The 16,315-nt window shown below is 31.1% G+C and overlaps 1 protein-coding gene across 7 annotated transcripts in view; it reads left to right on the forward strand.

Moving 5' to 3' along the window:
• Nucleotides 1-2,053, forward strand: part of LOC114280810 (putative cyclic nucleotide-gated ion channel 20, chloroplastic) — a 95,652-nt gene extending 93,599 nt beyond the window's left edge. For 6 of the 7 annotated variants that reach the window (XR_014356870.1, XR_014356868.1, XM_028223200.2 and 3 more), the window contains one exon: nt 1,674-2,053. Coding sequence is in view for 5 of the 7 variants with exons in the window: in XM_028223200.2 (XP_028079001.2) it covers nt 1,674-1,800 (127 nt within the window). In the remaining 2 variants the exon portion in view is untranslated. Of the gene's footprint in view, nt 1-925 lie in introns of all 7 variants that reach the window. The other variant, XM_028223204.2, reaches the window with a different exon arrangement.
• Nucleotides 2,054-16,315: the final 14,262 nt, after the last annotated feature.

The following is a 16,315-nucleotide window of genomic DNA, read 5'->3' on the forward strand; positions in this document are numbered from 1 at the left end:
TTTGGGAAATGGTTATGATTTTTAAGTCCATGGTTGTGTGTTAATTGTGTCAAATATATGGCAAAGCGTGTTGAAATCTTAATTAACTTTTAAAAACTCAAGCTTCATAGCTAAAAGAAAAAATAGACATATGGATGCTTTGAAACAGGCCTCCAAGCATAAAAAACGCATGATTTGTCTCTTTGCTCAATATGGATCCTAACCTTATGGGAAATGCCTAACCTTTGCATTCTTTTTCTTTCTTTTACTCGGTTCCTTGTGCATTTATCAATCAGTGAGGACGAGAACAATGCAACATGTCCCAATGGAAAATCTGTTGAGATTTTGTTTCTCTAGAGGCTTGAATATATGTGATAGAAAAAATAAGAATTGTAAACAACATAATTTTATAAATTGATTTGATCAGAAAAATAAAATTCCCTAATGCTTAGTACTTGGTCTGCGTGAAATCTTTTATTGTTTTTTGTCTGGAGAACTTGAAATGAAAGTCGTTCACTTTTTTCTTTTGGCATACCCATGTCATGAGCAATTTGCTGTCATAGCACATCTCAAGCTATGCCAGTGCCCTGCTCTCCTGAGTTATTTTTGCAGAATTTTCCATCCATTCATATGTCTTATTGTCAATCATTGTTGGAATAATTGTTCTTGTCGAAGACATTCCCTGCACAACCAATTTATTAATGATTTTGGCCTCTTCGAAATGAGGCAATGTGGTGATGTTGAAAAAGTTATTCACGATCTCCAATTTTGAGCAGTCAACCCAACCATATTACTGCTTGAAATAGCCAGTCTATATGTATCCAAAATTAAACCACAAAAAAAAAAAAAATGTGCATTATGAACATTCTTGGTACTTTTCTGTGATTTAAGTTTGCATATGTAGGTAGACTAAATCAAATTATATGCTTCATTGGATTTTATGCAGAGATAAGTGTACGACTCATCTTTGTGGATAGGGACACTGAAGAACATGGAAGCTGACATTATGATTCCCGAAACCATTAATTTGATTCCTTTATTTGTGTTCTTCAACTTTATGCATAATCCCTACTTTAGATTATAGATTAATTTGACCTTCATTTCCGTGGAAAACAAGATAGACCCATTTTATTTCTGTTGATGTTCAAAATGTGCAGTAGATAAGTTTAACTTTTAACATTGTGAAATTGCTTCGGTTTGTAGCATGCATGCCATGTTAATATGTTTTGCAGTTATCTTGGGTATATTTGCAATAGAGAAGCTTTCCATGAGCTCTGACATCTTATTAGAAGCAATCAATGAATTTCTGTGAGATCTAATTGAGTACATCTTGAGTTTGTAGTTTGTTGTCATGTAATGTTCCCAACACTTCAATGAGAAGTGAGTCCGTTTGAATAGAGTGCAAAATAGGATGGAAAGTGAATAATAAAAAGTGAAGTGAAAGAAAGCAAAGTGAAATGAAATTTTATTTTCTAGCATGTATTTGGTGAAGATGATTTTTTATTTTTTTTATTTTTTTGGGGTGAGAGAGTCAAGTTACTATGGGTTGTACATAAATTTCAAGTTTCTGGCATTTTCCTCCATTTTCATGCTAAACAAAAGCAATATTTTTTCTCTTCTGACACTTCCTATCATTTTCATCCTAATCAAAGTCAGTCTTACTGTACTTCCTAATACGTGCTTCATCATTGCAGGTATGAATCGCCCTACTGGCGAGGCATTGCAGCAAGACGCATTCAAGTAGCATGGAGATATAGGAAGAAGCGTCTAAATCGTGCAGACACTGCCAATTCTGAACCACCCACCCAATCATTCATCTAGATAGTGTGTCTGATTTGTTGTATGTAATCTGAGTATGTAATCCTGGTAAAATATTCACTTGCATAGTTTGAACACCATTTAGACCAAAATTTCAAATGTCAATTTCTGTTGTAATTTTTTTTAACTCAATCACAATATTTGAAATGGTTGCCATGTTGAGACACTCGTGTGATTGTATGATTCTTTATTGTTGTCCCACATTGGAAAACTGACACAACTTGAATGGTTTATATATAGAAACTTACTTATTACACCTGACTAGAATTCAAAAAGCACATCATGTACCCCAAACTTTAAATGTGTACAGTGATGTTGAATTATGAGCATAAATTTTATGCAAATTCTAATGTTGTAGAGACAGATGTACGGGGAAGTTTGCCGGGTTGTTGAAAAGACAGAAAAACTTCATCCCTTGACAGAGAATGGAATCTTATAGATTACCATGATTTTGATTGTTGTGATAAATACAAAGTCTGGACTCTTTCAAAATCAAAAGATGAAGGTTTTAGCAAGTTTCGAATTTACAAAATTGAAGTTGAAAATCAATTGAGCAAGAAAATTAAAAGGTGGTTGTTTGGTTTATTTTTCAAATCACGATTTGGATGAAATATGTTAACCAAACATATTTTTAAAATATAATTCAAAATTACTTTCTCAAAATCAAAAGCTGAAGGTTTTAGTAAGTTTTGAATTTACAAAATTGAAACTGAAAATCAATTGAGCAAGAAAATTAAAGGTATTGTTTGATTTATTTTTCAAATCATGATTTGGATGAAATATGTTAACTAAAATATATTTTTAAAATCACTTTCAAAACTCCTCTTTTTTCATTTTTTTTTTATTAATCAATCAATTAATCACTTTTTCTCTCTCATCTCTCCTCTCTTCTCTCACATTCCCTCACATTTTGTACATCAATTAATCAAAAAAAAAAAAATTACAAATCATTTTTAAAATATTTTCAAAACTCATAACCAAACAATTTTTTTTTTTCCAAATCATGATTCAAAAATGCAAAACTCATAACATAATTTCACACTCAAAATAATATTCTAAAATGAAGCCAGACAGATCCAAACTTTTTCATATGTTACAAAGAGTTGGAAAAATTGTAATACAATATAAATGGTAAATTATATGACTATGAATGCATTGAGTGCCTTTGAGTTTGTGGAGTAAAGCTTTGTTTATTGCATATTGTTTACATAATTGAATTATTGAAGACCCAATCTTTGTCCATATGAATTGTCGAAGGGCAGAAAGCTCTCCAACTTTGGGGAATGGCATTTGGGTTAGCCAAAAAATATAGCTAACTTTTTGTGTTCCCTACATAATAAAATATTATTAAAATTACAATATTTATCTCTCTTTTGTTTTTTTCATGTCATAATAAGAGTTGGAAAAATATTTTTGAACAATAAAAAGTAATTGTTCAAAAAATATGACATTTGAAAATGATATTTTTTTATATGAAAAAACATATATAAAATTATTTGTATAATATTTTTAGGAATCGCTATTCTCACTTCACTTTACTCTAAATACATTCTTTTTTGCTCCAAATACATTAATACTCTTGGAATTTTAATTTTTTTAGGAAGTGTATTTTGTGTAAAAAGGATATTAGTGTAAATGTATAATTAAGGACAAAGAAAGGAGTGTAATTGGAGTAAAGTGAAGTGGGAATAGCGATTCTCTATTTTTAAAGAAAATATATATTTTAAAAATATGATCGTATTTTAATTTACCGTTGTGATTAGATTTATTTTTATATTTAAGTTATAAAAGAATTGAGAAATAACTGGGAGTATTGTTAAAGTAGTTTTTGTGAAAAAAATGAGTTCCTAAAATATTGCATATACTTTTTAATTAAAATTTGAAGAAAAAATATGGAGCCTTGATGGAGTTGCTCTTTGAGAACCATTGAAAATTGCAAATTTAAAAATAATTAATTATTTTATCAAACGGACATCATGTAAGTAGTGCCATGATGCCATCCCATCCCAGACTAGAATATAGTGATGACCGACTACTACTCACAAACTACCGAAGGCCTAATTGAAGAAATATATAGTTCTCTTATAATATTTGGAATATAATTTGGTTAGGTAGCAATAGCATTGAATTTCATTAACATGACTGTCATACAAATATTCATTTACACTTTATTTGTGTGGAGGTCAAAAAGAGGTTACACTTAAAATGACAAATAGAGCATCTAAGCCCATTAAGATGGGACGAATAAAGTCAAAACTCACTGGACTGAAAGTCATTGTCGAATTGACATGAAAGGATCAAGGGGCGTCGAGTTAAGGGTACTTATGCTGAACGACAAAGCAGAGTATGTCAGGAAAATCGGCATGGTCCCATTAGGTGGGATCAGACTGTCCCTTTCAAAAAAGTATAGTATGAGCCCTGACAGAATGATGATGGAGTGTTAAACTGCATCGATAAAATATCAAAGAGAGTGAATCTATAAAAGGAGGAAGAAAGCTGAAGGAGCAGGTATGCGCTAAAAAACCTTGGACCTTAAGAAACCAAAAAAACACCAATTATTTTACAAATACTAACTTGCCCGTGAGAGTGCTAATTCCAGTACCACCAACCGGAGTTTTATTTATGTTTTAGATGATAGCTGCGAAGATCCTACAAAGGCTTGTTTGAATTGAAGGAGTATTCCATAACCACTTTATCATAGTTTGAATGTTGAGGAGAGGTAAGAAAAGAAATGATTGTGGTTTTTCACTTAGATGAAAAAAGAAAAGAAATAATTATGATTTCTCATCATTATGTTTAGATGAATAAAATAGAAGAATATTGTTTCTCACTTATCTTATTTGAATAGAATAAATAAGAGAAAAGAAAAGAAAGTATTGTATTTTATCAACTTTCCATATTAACAAGTTATGTTTTTTCATAAGGGTAATTTTGGTATTTTAGAAAAAAATTATTAAATTTAATTCATTTCGAGTGATTAGCACCTCATGAATTATTTTGAAACCCCCATTTCTTTGGACCCCCACTTATAAATTTTGGAACCTTTAAAAAAATTTCCCTCCTCCAAATAATATTCATTATGAAAACATTACACTCATTGAATGCACAACCCCCACACCTCTATACCCCGAAAAAACTCCATCTAAAAAAAAAAAACCTTAACAAAGCCCATGAAGAAGAAGAATAAGAGGCAATGTGATTATTGTCTCTGCTACCTCATCCACCATTGTCACAGTTGGTATGCTCTCTCTATATATATACATAATTTCTTAGTTTTCTCATAATAATTTCTTCTCTTACAAAAAAAGTTATAATAATTGGTTTAGTTTTCTCAGTAAAACATGTTTGAATTTATGAATAATGTTCGGTTACCTGTTTCTGAACAAATATTAATTGTTCAGTTACCTATTCTCGAACAAATAAACAATGTTCGGGCCTGTGCTACCAAATTTCGGTTATATGTTCGGGAGTTCAGTCACAAAAAAATGACAAACATATTTTATTATTTTTGCCATTTTTTCAAGAAACTTACCCTTATAAGGCGAATCTTCTTTGAGCTAAGAACAATATCAAAGCTATGAACCTCCTTTAAGCTTTTATTTTTGTGATCCTCTTGTCATATGGAATTATGGCTGCCAGAAAAACTTTCACTCATTGTCATTGCCAGAGAAGTGTAGGTAATCAAATTGTTGTCACTGTTACCACCGGATAATGCCGCCAAAGGGTTTTTAAGGTTTTGAGGGTGGGTAGGTTTTGAAAATGAGATTTGGGATGGATGGGTGGTGATGGAAGTTGGTGCTATCATAAACCTTAATTTATGATGTAGTGGGCGTGTAGGTTTTTTTTTTTTTTTTGGTGAATGTGTGTAGGTTTAATTGCGAGATGGGTGTCCCAAAATTAATGATATCTGTTGTAGTAATTTTATTTGAGGTTGTTATTGTAATAAAAAAAAAGGTAAATTACAAACACACCCTCTGAAGTTTACCTAGATTATAAATTACCTCTGTGGTTCTAAAAATTACAGTATGCCCCCTAATGTTTGTAATTTCATAACAAATAGGTCATTTTATTAATAAATCATCTAGTTAATTAACAATTTTTAATAATATTAAAATTTTATTTCAATTAATAATTCAGATAATTTTATTATTGTATAGGTGAACAGTTAAAATTTTCATTTTTTCAATTAATTCTATTAAAAAAAAAAATCTGACAGCGAGGTATTTGTAATTTTTCAAACCACATGGGACAATTTATATTTTAAGTAAACTTCAAGAAGGTGTATTTGTAATTTACCTTAACAAAAACTAAAAATTGAGGGATCCAAAATAATTTATAGGATGCTAATAGCAGCACTCTTCATTTCTCATCAAATCTCGCCACTTTTGGTGAGAAATGAAATATAAGTTTGGTGAAAATCATTTTCTCATCATCCCTCATCATTTCTCATATACTTAATCATCCAAACAAGTGAAGGGGTTTTCTATTCTCACAATTTCTTTTCTTTTCTCACCAAATCCCTCCATCCAAACAAAGGATTAGAGCAAATGCACAAGTAAATGAAATAAAACGTTCATTGACTTCTTATTGTATTTTCCCAGACACAAACACAAACAAAGTACAAGGTTTTATAAATAAAAGAATAACTCGATCATTCCAAAGCTGAATGTGTACAAAACTCTCAAACATTTCCATTAAATAACTTGGCATACAAGCCTCCATGCCTATTTGAATCTGCACATAATTTTAAATATAAAATCATCGTGCCTTATCAACATCACCTACATATATAGTATCGTTACATCCACACAATTTTCTCCACTTGAATACACATAATTGGGACTTTTATCGATAAAAGTCTCTAAAATACGATGAATCATTAATCCTACATATATAAGAATAAAGGGTAATGAACAGTGATACATCAAAACTATTTATAGTTAAGGATATCTCCTTTTTCTCAAATAACTATAAAAAACCAAAAGCTTAATAAAGCCTATCCAGCAGAGAGTGTGCATCATATCAATATATAATCGGATCGGCTCCAAATATGTCAAAACTCCAATTATCATCGTATCAAAACTATTAGTATATTTAATATCTCATAATAGTCCTTGGGACTAAAACGATAAATACCATCTTTATACATTGAATATAATAAACATATGATATCTTTGAGTAATAGATATTTCAAATTTGAAAAACAAACTAAAATATATTACTACCATAAAAATAAAAAATAAAAAACTAAAATTCATTACTACTCACCTCTTCCTCCTCAAACGATAAGTTAATCCAAGTATAATAATTTAAGCAAGGTATATAAAATTCATTTCAACACAATTGTAGCAATTTGATTCATTATAAAATGGGTGCTCAGGGCTAAAAGTCCAAAATTATATTTTCTTTGGCCAAAAGTCCAAGTGCAAGAATAGTTTGTCCAAAAGGACAAACTAAAGCAAAATATCCATATATATACCAATCAGACCCTACATCTCTCAAATTGAAACCATATCTTCCTTTCTCTCTCTCTAATCCTTAGGTGTGCCATCAACGCCTCCACATTCGCTATCATTGCCTCATTGCCGCCACCACCACCCTCACCGTCGCCGCCCACCGCCGTGTCGTCATTGCCTCGTCTCTCATCCTCTCTTCTCTCCATCTTCTCGCAGTGGAGAAACAAACCTTAAATCAGCATCACCATGTAGTAACAAACTCCTTCAACTCATCTGTAACCCCAAATTTCTCCAGATCCACCACTTTCGCCACTGTGGCCAGTGTCTCCGACGATGCTTCAACAAAAGATAACAGTGCCGCCACTAGAAATCTAGGGACAACCAATGTTGCGATGTAGGGATTGCAATCGTTGTGGATTGTTCCTATAGAGAAGACGTAGCTGCATCATTATTATCAGCATCATGATCTACTCTCTCTCTCTCTCTCTCTTACAGACAAGGTTAAACTTCTTTGTTTAAAATGTGGCAAACTTCTTTGGATGATGATGTGGTTGTTGCTGTTGAAAAAATTATTATTATTATTATTATTATTATTATTATTATTATTATTATTATTATTTGTTCTTTGGTTTGAAACAATGATTTGTGGAGAGTTTGTGGTGATGGTGTCACGACCCCATCCCACCCCAACAGGATAGTAGTAGTGACCGGCCAGTAGCCTTTGACTACCAAAGGCCTGACAAGACTGGATTATAATCTTGGGACTTGAGTAAAAGCAACCTATTCATTATATTAATTGATATCCATTCAAAGCAAGTGCATAAATAGGATGAGAATAAAACAAGCATACATTTTATTTAGTTCTTGATATTTACATGTCTACACAGCAAAAAGGAAGAGATACAACTACAAAAGTCACTCTTACAAGGACCAAACCACAAAGGTAGAACTCTAGTTCCAAACTACAACTTCTCCAAAAGACAAAGTAAAGAAAAAGGTGCTAGTGCGACTCATCTTTGTGTCCTTGGTTCACATCTTCACCTACATACATTTAAGGGATAGGGGTAAGCTATTGCCCAATGAATAGTAATAAAGTAAGGTAGTAAATGAATGAACATTGTGAGCTTTTAAAACATTATTTCAAAATAACATATATATTTATACAAAACATAGCATAGCTTGACTTGCAAATAAAATACACAGCGATGACCATTAAAGGAAAACATGGGTTTAATCGACCTGGGTACCGGCTAAACAAAATATGATGAGCTTGGCCATAATATATGATTAGACATACCCCCAATTGTGGGTCCGGGTCCAAGAATGTTATCTAGGTAGATGATACAAAAGTGTAGAATGTTCATTCATAGAAAAATATAATAAGCTTGTAAACATAATCATGTTTGGCATTGAAAACATAATTTGTCAAACATTGCGTTGCTAAATTACTACTCACAATGAGCTCCGTGAATGAGGGTTTAACCTCCTCAAGCTTGAGCTATACAAAACAAGAACAAAAACATTGAAGCACTTAAATAATCCTTAACTCCCTATATCAATTGGTTATGTTATTGAACTTAAATTCTCTTTTCTATTTAAATATGTATTAAGTGGATTTGTAATTATGTTATCCTTGTGTTTAGATATCAAAACATACGTAAAAGTGTCCAAAGAAAACAAGAAAATCAAGTGGAACAGGATACAAAAACTGTGCTGAAAATGACCAGTTCGCTCGAGCGGTGCCTTCACCGCTCGAGCGGTAATTGAACCTTCCTAGAATCTCAGGTCTGCAAAAGTGTACTCAAGCCACCTTTCAATTGCTCAAGCGGTTAACTGACTTAGCTAGGTTTCAAGGCGGTCCACCTGAGCAGTCTTCTCACCGTTCAAGCAGTGAGCTACAGTGCAGACTCATACAGTTCAACCTGCTATGCTTTAGGCTATTCTAGGACTTCCAAACTCACTTTTCAAGCTTTCAAATCTCAAATTTTTGTCTATAACATCTTAATAATCATATATATGATGAAAGAGTAATAAAAACTTGGTATTATACATGAATTTAAAGATTAAACAAGCAATAGATAGTCTTTATTCAAGTTTCTTAAGCTTTTCAGTTCTTTTTTTTTCTTTCTTTCAATGATTTCAATCTTCAAAACTAAGTTCTAAAGCTTCTGAATCATAAATAAAAGGTGTCGGTTCATGGCATAATACTTGTTTTACTCAAATATTACATGAAACTAGTTCAAAACATAGTTTTCCTTTGATTTCCTCAACCTCTTTCCTAGTTTTCAAACTTTCCTACTTTCTTCTTATTTCAGTCTTCCAAAACTTATTCCTAATCAAATTTTTGGCTATGTTTTGACATGAGAACATGTAAGAGGGTTAAGTTTCTCACCTTGCAGTGACTTTCTTGGAATTTCTAGGCTTGAATCTTTAGCTCGTTGAATTTTTCTTGCCTTTTCTCTATTTTTCTTTTTTCTTCCTCTTCTTCTCTCCCAATTATTCTTGAATTCTCTATCAAGTTTCTTTTTTATTTTGCTAAGAACAAGAGGCTTTATATGGTGTAGATGGGCAAAGGTGATAGATTTACTTGATTGGCTAACTTTCTTGTTTTAGCCTAGTTGACCAAGGTTAAAACTAAAAAATCTAATCTTATCATAATCATATTTATCCTAATTAATCCTAATTAGCAAAACATCAAATAACACGGAACGAACAAGTTCATTAGACTAAAGTCTTTAAGCTTCTTAATTAATGCATAGGGGTTATCCTATGATTCTCAATTTCTAATCTAAACCATTCCCTAACTCCAAGCTTGGAACAAACAATACCTCTAAGTTTAGGTTTCTAAAGCAACTTCTCCTTCTCCTAACCAAGTCCTAGTATAAGCAAATAAGCGGAAAATATGAAACTAATATGCACAAATGTCATGATATGCATATGCATGAAGTCTCGGGTGTCATAGATGGCTTGTTGTTCTTTCTCTCCTCTTTTTTTTTTTTTTCCTTCATTCATACAGATAGAGTGAAAAAGATCTATTATTATTGTTGTTGATGATGATGATTGCAACAAATAAACAAAAAAAATTATATGACAGATTTTCAATGGATAGTGCTTCAATATATAAGAACAAAAAGAAACTCATAAAATTTGAATAGATAAATTTAGGGAAAAAATTGAACACAGAGATATAATTTAGGAAAAAAAAAATCAACAGATAGAAAAAAATTGAATAGATAAAAAGAATTTAAGGAAAAAATTAAATAAATAGATATAATTTAGGGGAAAAATTTGAACAGATGGACAAAAAAATTGAACAAATAGATATAAATTTGAATAGATAGACAAAAAATTTAAATATATAGAAAATAATCTGAAAAAAAATTAAACAAATAGTAAATGAAAAGTCAAACAGAAAAAAAGTCAAAGGATAAAATTGAAAATAAAATGTTCTCCATAACTTCTCGCCAAACTATTTCACAAAGTATAGATCTCTCATCAACAAAAAATATTCTTTGAACCTAATGTCTTATACCCTCTTTAAATTAGATTTATCACCAATTAACCCTTATAAAATTTATTTTCCTAAATTCACTTCTTTAGGATATGTCAATGTTCGAGAGATGTTGCTTAACCCTTCTTTCAAACATATTGGAGTTAAATTATGTTTAGTTGAGATTGAATTAGATGAAGCAAATAAATTTAATATCATCTTAATTCAATTTTAATTGTCCAGGCAGCATTGACACCTTTTAGTAAAGATAACATATTTCGCTAAAAAACTTGAAATCAAGCTCCACGTGATAGATTAGAACTTAGGCTCGTATATGTTTCCAATGGTATAGGCCAATAATTTGTTATTTTCTAATTAAAACATATTTGCACTCAAAATTGACAAAAAATTGTTGTATGTGCATTGTTTTATAGCAAAAATGAGAAATTTTCAAACGAACATATGTCTTTCGTTTAGACTCAAATTCGGGCAAAGTTTGAGTTTAAACTAAAGCCCCATCAATCAAGTTTCTAATGGTAATAATTTCACATCAAAATTTATATATTTTATGAAATTGGTCAAAATAGTGCAACCTGGTTAGACAACACTTCCAAAATATTTTGGAGTTGTCCAACTCTAGAGCTTGTATTCAATAAAAATAAGTTTCAAAACTTTCTTTTTTAAAAAAAAAAAATTCTTCAAAATTTCATTTTCAAACAAAATCAATCAATTAAAAATTTATAATTTGGTGTAAGAATATGAATTTTATCTTAATTTAGGCTATGAACAAATCTTACCCAATAATTAGAGCTTCTTTTTCTTTCTATTATTCTTTTCTCTTTTCTCCTTTCTTTCTCTCTTTTCTTTTGTTTTCCAACCAATGAACACTTTAGACCTTTTGCACGAATTTTTCTATAAAAGAAACCTCACCCTTAGCTTTTACATACAAGAACACACATACAAACACTTCATCCAGCTGAGAGGAAGAGAGGGGAAGCGGGTGAGTTTGGTGGAAGAAAAGAAAAAAAAAGAAGATCTTGTTAGTTAACCAACCAAGCCTCAAGTAAGCCACAACGCAACTCTCTCTTTTATTTTCCTTTTTCAAATACATGTTATTAGATGTTTAAAATCATGTTTTCAGATGTGTTGTAATGGTGTTCATATGTTCAAAGTTGATGAATTGGGCTTTGATCCTTCTTCTACACATTTCCTCTTAATAGATACAAAACTACATTTTTCTTCCCATATCTCACATTTTTTTTAAAGGCATACCATCACTCTAAAAATCTGAGTTATTAATACATTATTTAGTATGTTTTCATCACAAAAGAAGTGAAAAATTTCCTTTAGTTGGCCTATTTTCTCACCAATCTTCTTATTTTGAGTATTGTGCATGAAAAACCTATTTTACAGCTAACTTTTGAAAATTCTAGAAAAATCTCCCAAACCTCAGTTTTGTGTCAAAAACTTCCTTATGGAGTTATCTTTCAAGGAAAATTGGTTTCATTGAAAATAAGTGAGCGATTTGAAAGAAAATCTGATTTTCGTAACGATCGACGAATCTGGACAGCGATAGAACGTTTCTTAAATAACTAAAAATCAAGAAAAGGTATTCCATTTTTGAAACATGTTTTGAAAACTAGATTTAATTCTCTACGAACCATAGGAAGGCCAGGTTCGGAAAAAATCTAAAATGGTCCTTTTGACTTTAATCTTTAAATGGTACTGAATTTGGAAATTTAGTTTTGCATTTGTATTTTAAGCTCTGGCCTTCATGAATATGCTTATTAGTATATGATCATGTCTTGGTATGATATTGCATGCGTTATGGTTATGTTCCTTATCTTCTTCAATTGATAATGTTCATGCTTATGTGGATATTGCTATCTTGTTAGGTTGTTTTAACTTTATTTTAAGACATTTAACTCAACTGAAATCTTAATTGGAGTGGTATTGGGTTTCCGATCACTTAAATAATGAAGAGATGATAATGTGTTAAGTATGGATTGATAGGATATGCTCCCTAATTGAAGCTTAAGTCTGGGGTAAGTGGTTATCGTGTAAACCCCAAAATAAAACGGATGTATTCGAACTTTTTGCGATGGTTTGAGTGGTGAAATAAGGTTGGCTCTAGATGGGATATTCAGGAGGATAATTTTTTTTTAGAAGGATAAGGTTGGATTCAGGGTAATAAAAACTTTTTCTTTTTGCAGTCCTTTTTGAGGCCCTGCGGTTGGCGTTACGCGATATATAACCATTGGTAGGCATTTGAGATAAGTTATGCAACAAAGTAGCAAAAATGGGAGTTTCGAATAGTCTGGTGTCCAATTCTTGCGGTTGAGATGATGAAATCTCTTTGGGAGATTTATAGAATACTAACATCTAACCTTGTAATCCTTGTTATTGACTTAAATATCATGCTTCATTACTTACTTGTTATAAATGTGATGGTGTATTGGATTAGCAAAAAGGGACGGGGTGTGTATGCATTTACTGGGCATTCAAAACTCATGGCATTTCATACCAAGTATTGAAGACTATTAGATCGGTCGAAGACAAAACTGAAGCATTTGAGGACGTACAGCTACCCTAGGAGGATTAGAAACTAGTTTGTAAACGTGTTTTGAGATTGTAAGTGATAGACCCCATTTTGTATTTAAGACATGATTTTTGTAATTATTATATATCTATACATATCTTTTATATTACCTATTCTTTTTTTCTTTTTCTTTTTTTATCGTCGACTCATGTAGACCTTGTGTTAATATCTTGTTAAGATCTGTTAAAATGGTAGCTTTGCTATCTAACGTCATTGAACTTTGAAGGGAGGCTATATTGACTCCTCTGACCTTCATGGGATCTTACTTAGTTATTAACCAAATGACTCATTGGTGACGTTTCATATTTTGTAATCTTAGATAAATCCTATATTTATTTGTTAATATATTCTCTGATGTTCCCAATTTTTTGTGGTGTCACACATATGCTTCTGAAATTCAAAATAACTTGATTAATGACAATATCATATATAAAAAATTCAATGTTACCATAGATTGTGATCATATCTATATAGTTGGAAATTTAAATTTTAAAACATAAATGTAATATGTAACATCTTAAACCTTATGTAACATTTCTAAACCCAACATAAATGTAACATGTAACATCCCAAACTCACTGTGACATTTCCATATGCTTCTTATCCCAAACCCAAAGTGACATTCCAATACTCCAACGTTGAATTATGAATAATGTAACCTCCTAAATGTAACATCTAACATCTAACATCCTAACCCAATCCATGTATTAAATCACCATCACCCCCAACCTAACGTAACTTCAACATTGAGCAATGGGGTTCAATCCACATTCAATTACAAACCCAAATCCCTAATAATTTTGTGCAACGTAGTGTGACATGTATGTAAACACTAATTACAACTAAGGCTGTGCAAAATACCGCTCAATTCGCTAAAATCGCACTGATCCGCATCTATCCGTATCGCTCTACCCGCTAACTGCGGTTTAAACTTTAAAATTTATAATCCGCCAACCGAACCGCTTCGCTCCACTATAGTTAATACATATATATTTTTTAACCTCAAATGAAATATCAATGTAAAAATGAGTGTGAGAGAGATTTAAGATATGAAATTTATTACAAATTAGTGGTTATATATATGAAACTTATTATGTAAAATTACTTTGTGGTATATATCTAAAAAATATTATACAAATTAGTGCTATATATTATGCAAATGTATGATAATTAGTTAGAATATTCTTCAATTCGCCAATCCACTAAAAACCGCCCAAACTGTAATTTGTCAATCCACTAATCCGCCAACCTGCCATTCGGTTTGTAAATTTACTCTCAAACAGCCTGAACCGCACCGCGCACACCCCTAATTACAACAAAGACACGATACACATTCAAACACATACATAATCGAATAAACGCACAAATATCAACTACATGGTATATGTAGATTAATGTTACACACTAAATGTAACATGCATCGTAATACGATCATTCAAGTCCCAATGTACAATTGTTATTCTACGACGTGGTTTATATTCGACATCCAATTAATAACCAAAACCAAACATCCCCAACCCAACCTTTAAACCTATACACACCACTATACACATTGAACATACCAAAACGTATCAACTATCAGAATGTTAAATACACATATTCAATTAGAACATTGGCCAAAGTATGCATATCAATGAGTATGATAGATTGTTAATGCCCTATTAAAGATGAACAATCCATACTTCAACAAACAATAACACACTTCAATTTTATTTATTTTTTAAAAAAAATACATTTTCTCCTCAATCGATTGGAGTCGAAATCTGTCAAAGAAATCAACACACAACCCTCAAACTTCATTATATTATCGACCATATCCACATCCATTTAAGCAACATTTTGAAAATACATTAGAATCTGATCAAGGTGAGAAAAATTCGTACAGTCATTACCTATAGATTTATCTTTCTGAAAAGTCTTCTCAAACGTGATATGATGAATAAGAAAATAAAGTACAATATGAAAATAAATTATGGGTATAATAATACACTAATATCATTTATTTACAATTTATAGCACCCTATGGAACACATTTAATATTTAGGGATAGTTTGGGATGATTTAAATAAGTGTACTTTTTAACTTTTTATGAAATATGGGTTGCGTATGGGTTGAATTTGAAGTGATGTAGTATAGAAGTGATGTGACTTAAATAAGATGATGCGAATTAAATAGGATAGTGACTTTTTGACTTTTTTAAGTTATGACAAATAAAGCCTTAAATATATTATCAAACTCAAAAAGAATTTTATAAGATTTTATGTTAAATAAGTTTTCCAAATAGTACTTAGGCCTCGTTTGAGAACAGACTAATTTAGTAATTTTTTGGCTATTTAGCTAAAATATGAGTTAAAAAAAACTAGCATGTTTGGGATGACTTTTTGACTTTTTACGAAAAGATGTACAAAAAGTAGAGAGAAAAGAGAGTCTTTGACTTTTTGATATGTGTTGTTGACTTTTTGGCTAATTTAGTAACTTTTTGACTTTTTGACTAATTTAGTAACTTTTTGACTTTTTGGCTAAAAAGAAGGGTTCCAAACGAGGCTTTAGCATTTGTTTGTCATAAGTTAAAATGAGACTTTTTTAACTAAAATAATCACAAAAAGACTGAAAAAAGACAAAAAGTCAAAAAGTCACTATCTTATTTAAGTCACATCATCTTATTTAAGTCACATCACCTCTCTAACACATCACTTCAAACCCAACCCAAACCCAACCCATATTTCATAAAAAGTCAAAAAGTACACTTATTTAGTCTTCCCAAACTAGGCCTTAATCTACTTTTTAGCCAAAAAAGACAAAATATACTTTTTAGTCCAATAAGATACAAAGTCACATCGAAACCATAATCATTTTATTTTTTCTGAAATAAAAGTAAAAAAAATAAAAAAAAATCTATCTCAAACAAAATTTTTTAACCTCAAATTAAAATAGTCAAAAAATCAATCTACATCTCAAACCAACTCTTAACTT

Source organism: Camellia sinensis, chromosome 15, assembly GCF_055761805.1.
Source record: "Camellia sinensis isolate YWXY chromosome 15, ASM5576180v1, whole genome shotgun sequence".
In the NCBI taxonomy this organism is placed as follows: Eukaryota; Viridiplantae; Streptophyta; class Magnoliopsida; order Ericales; family Theaceae; genus Camellia; species Camellia sinensis.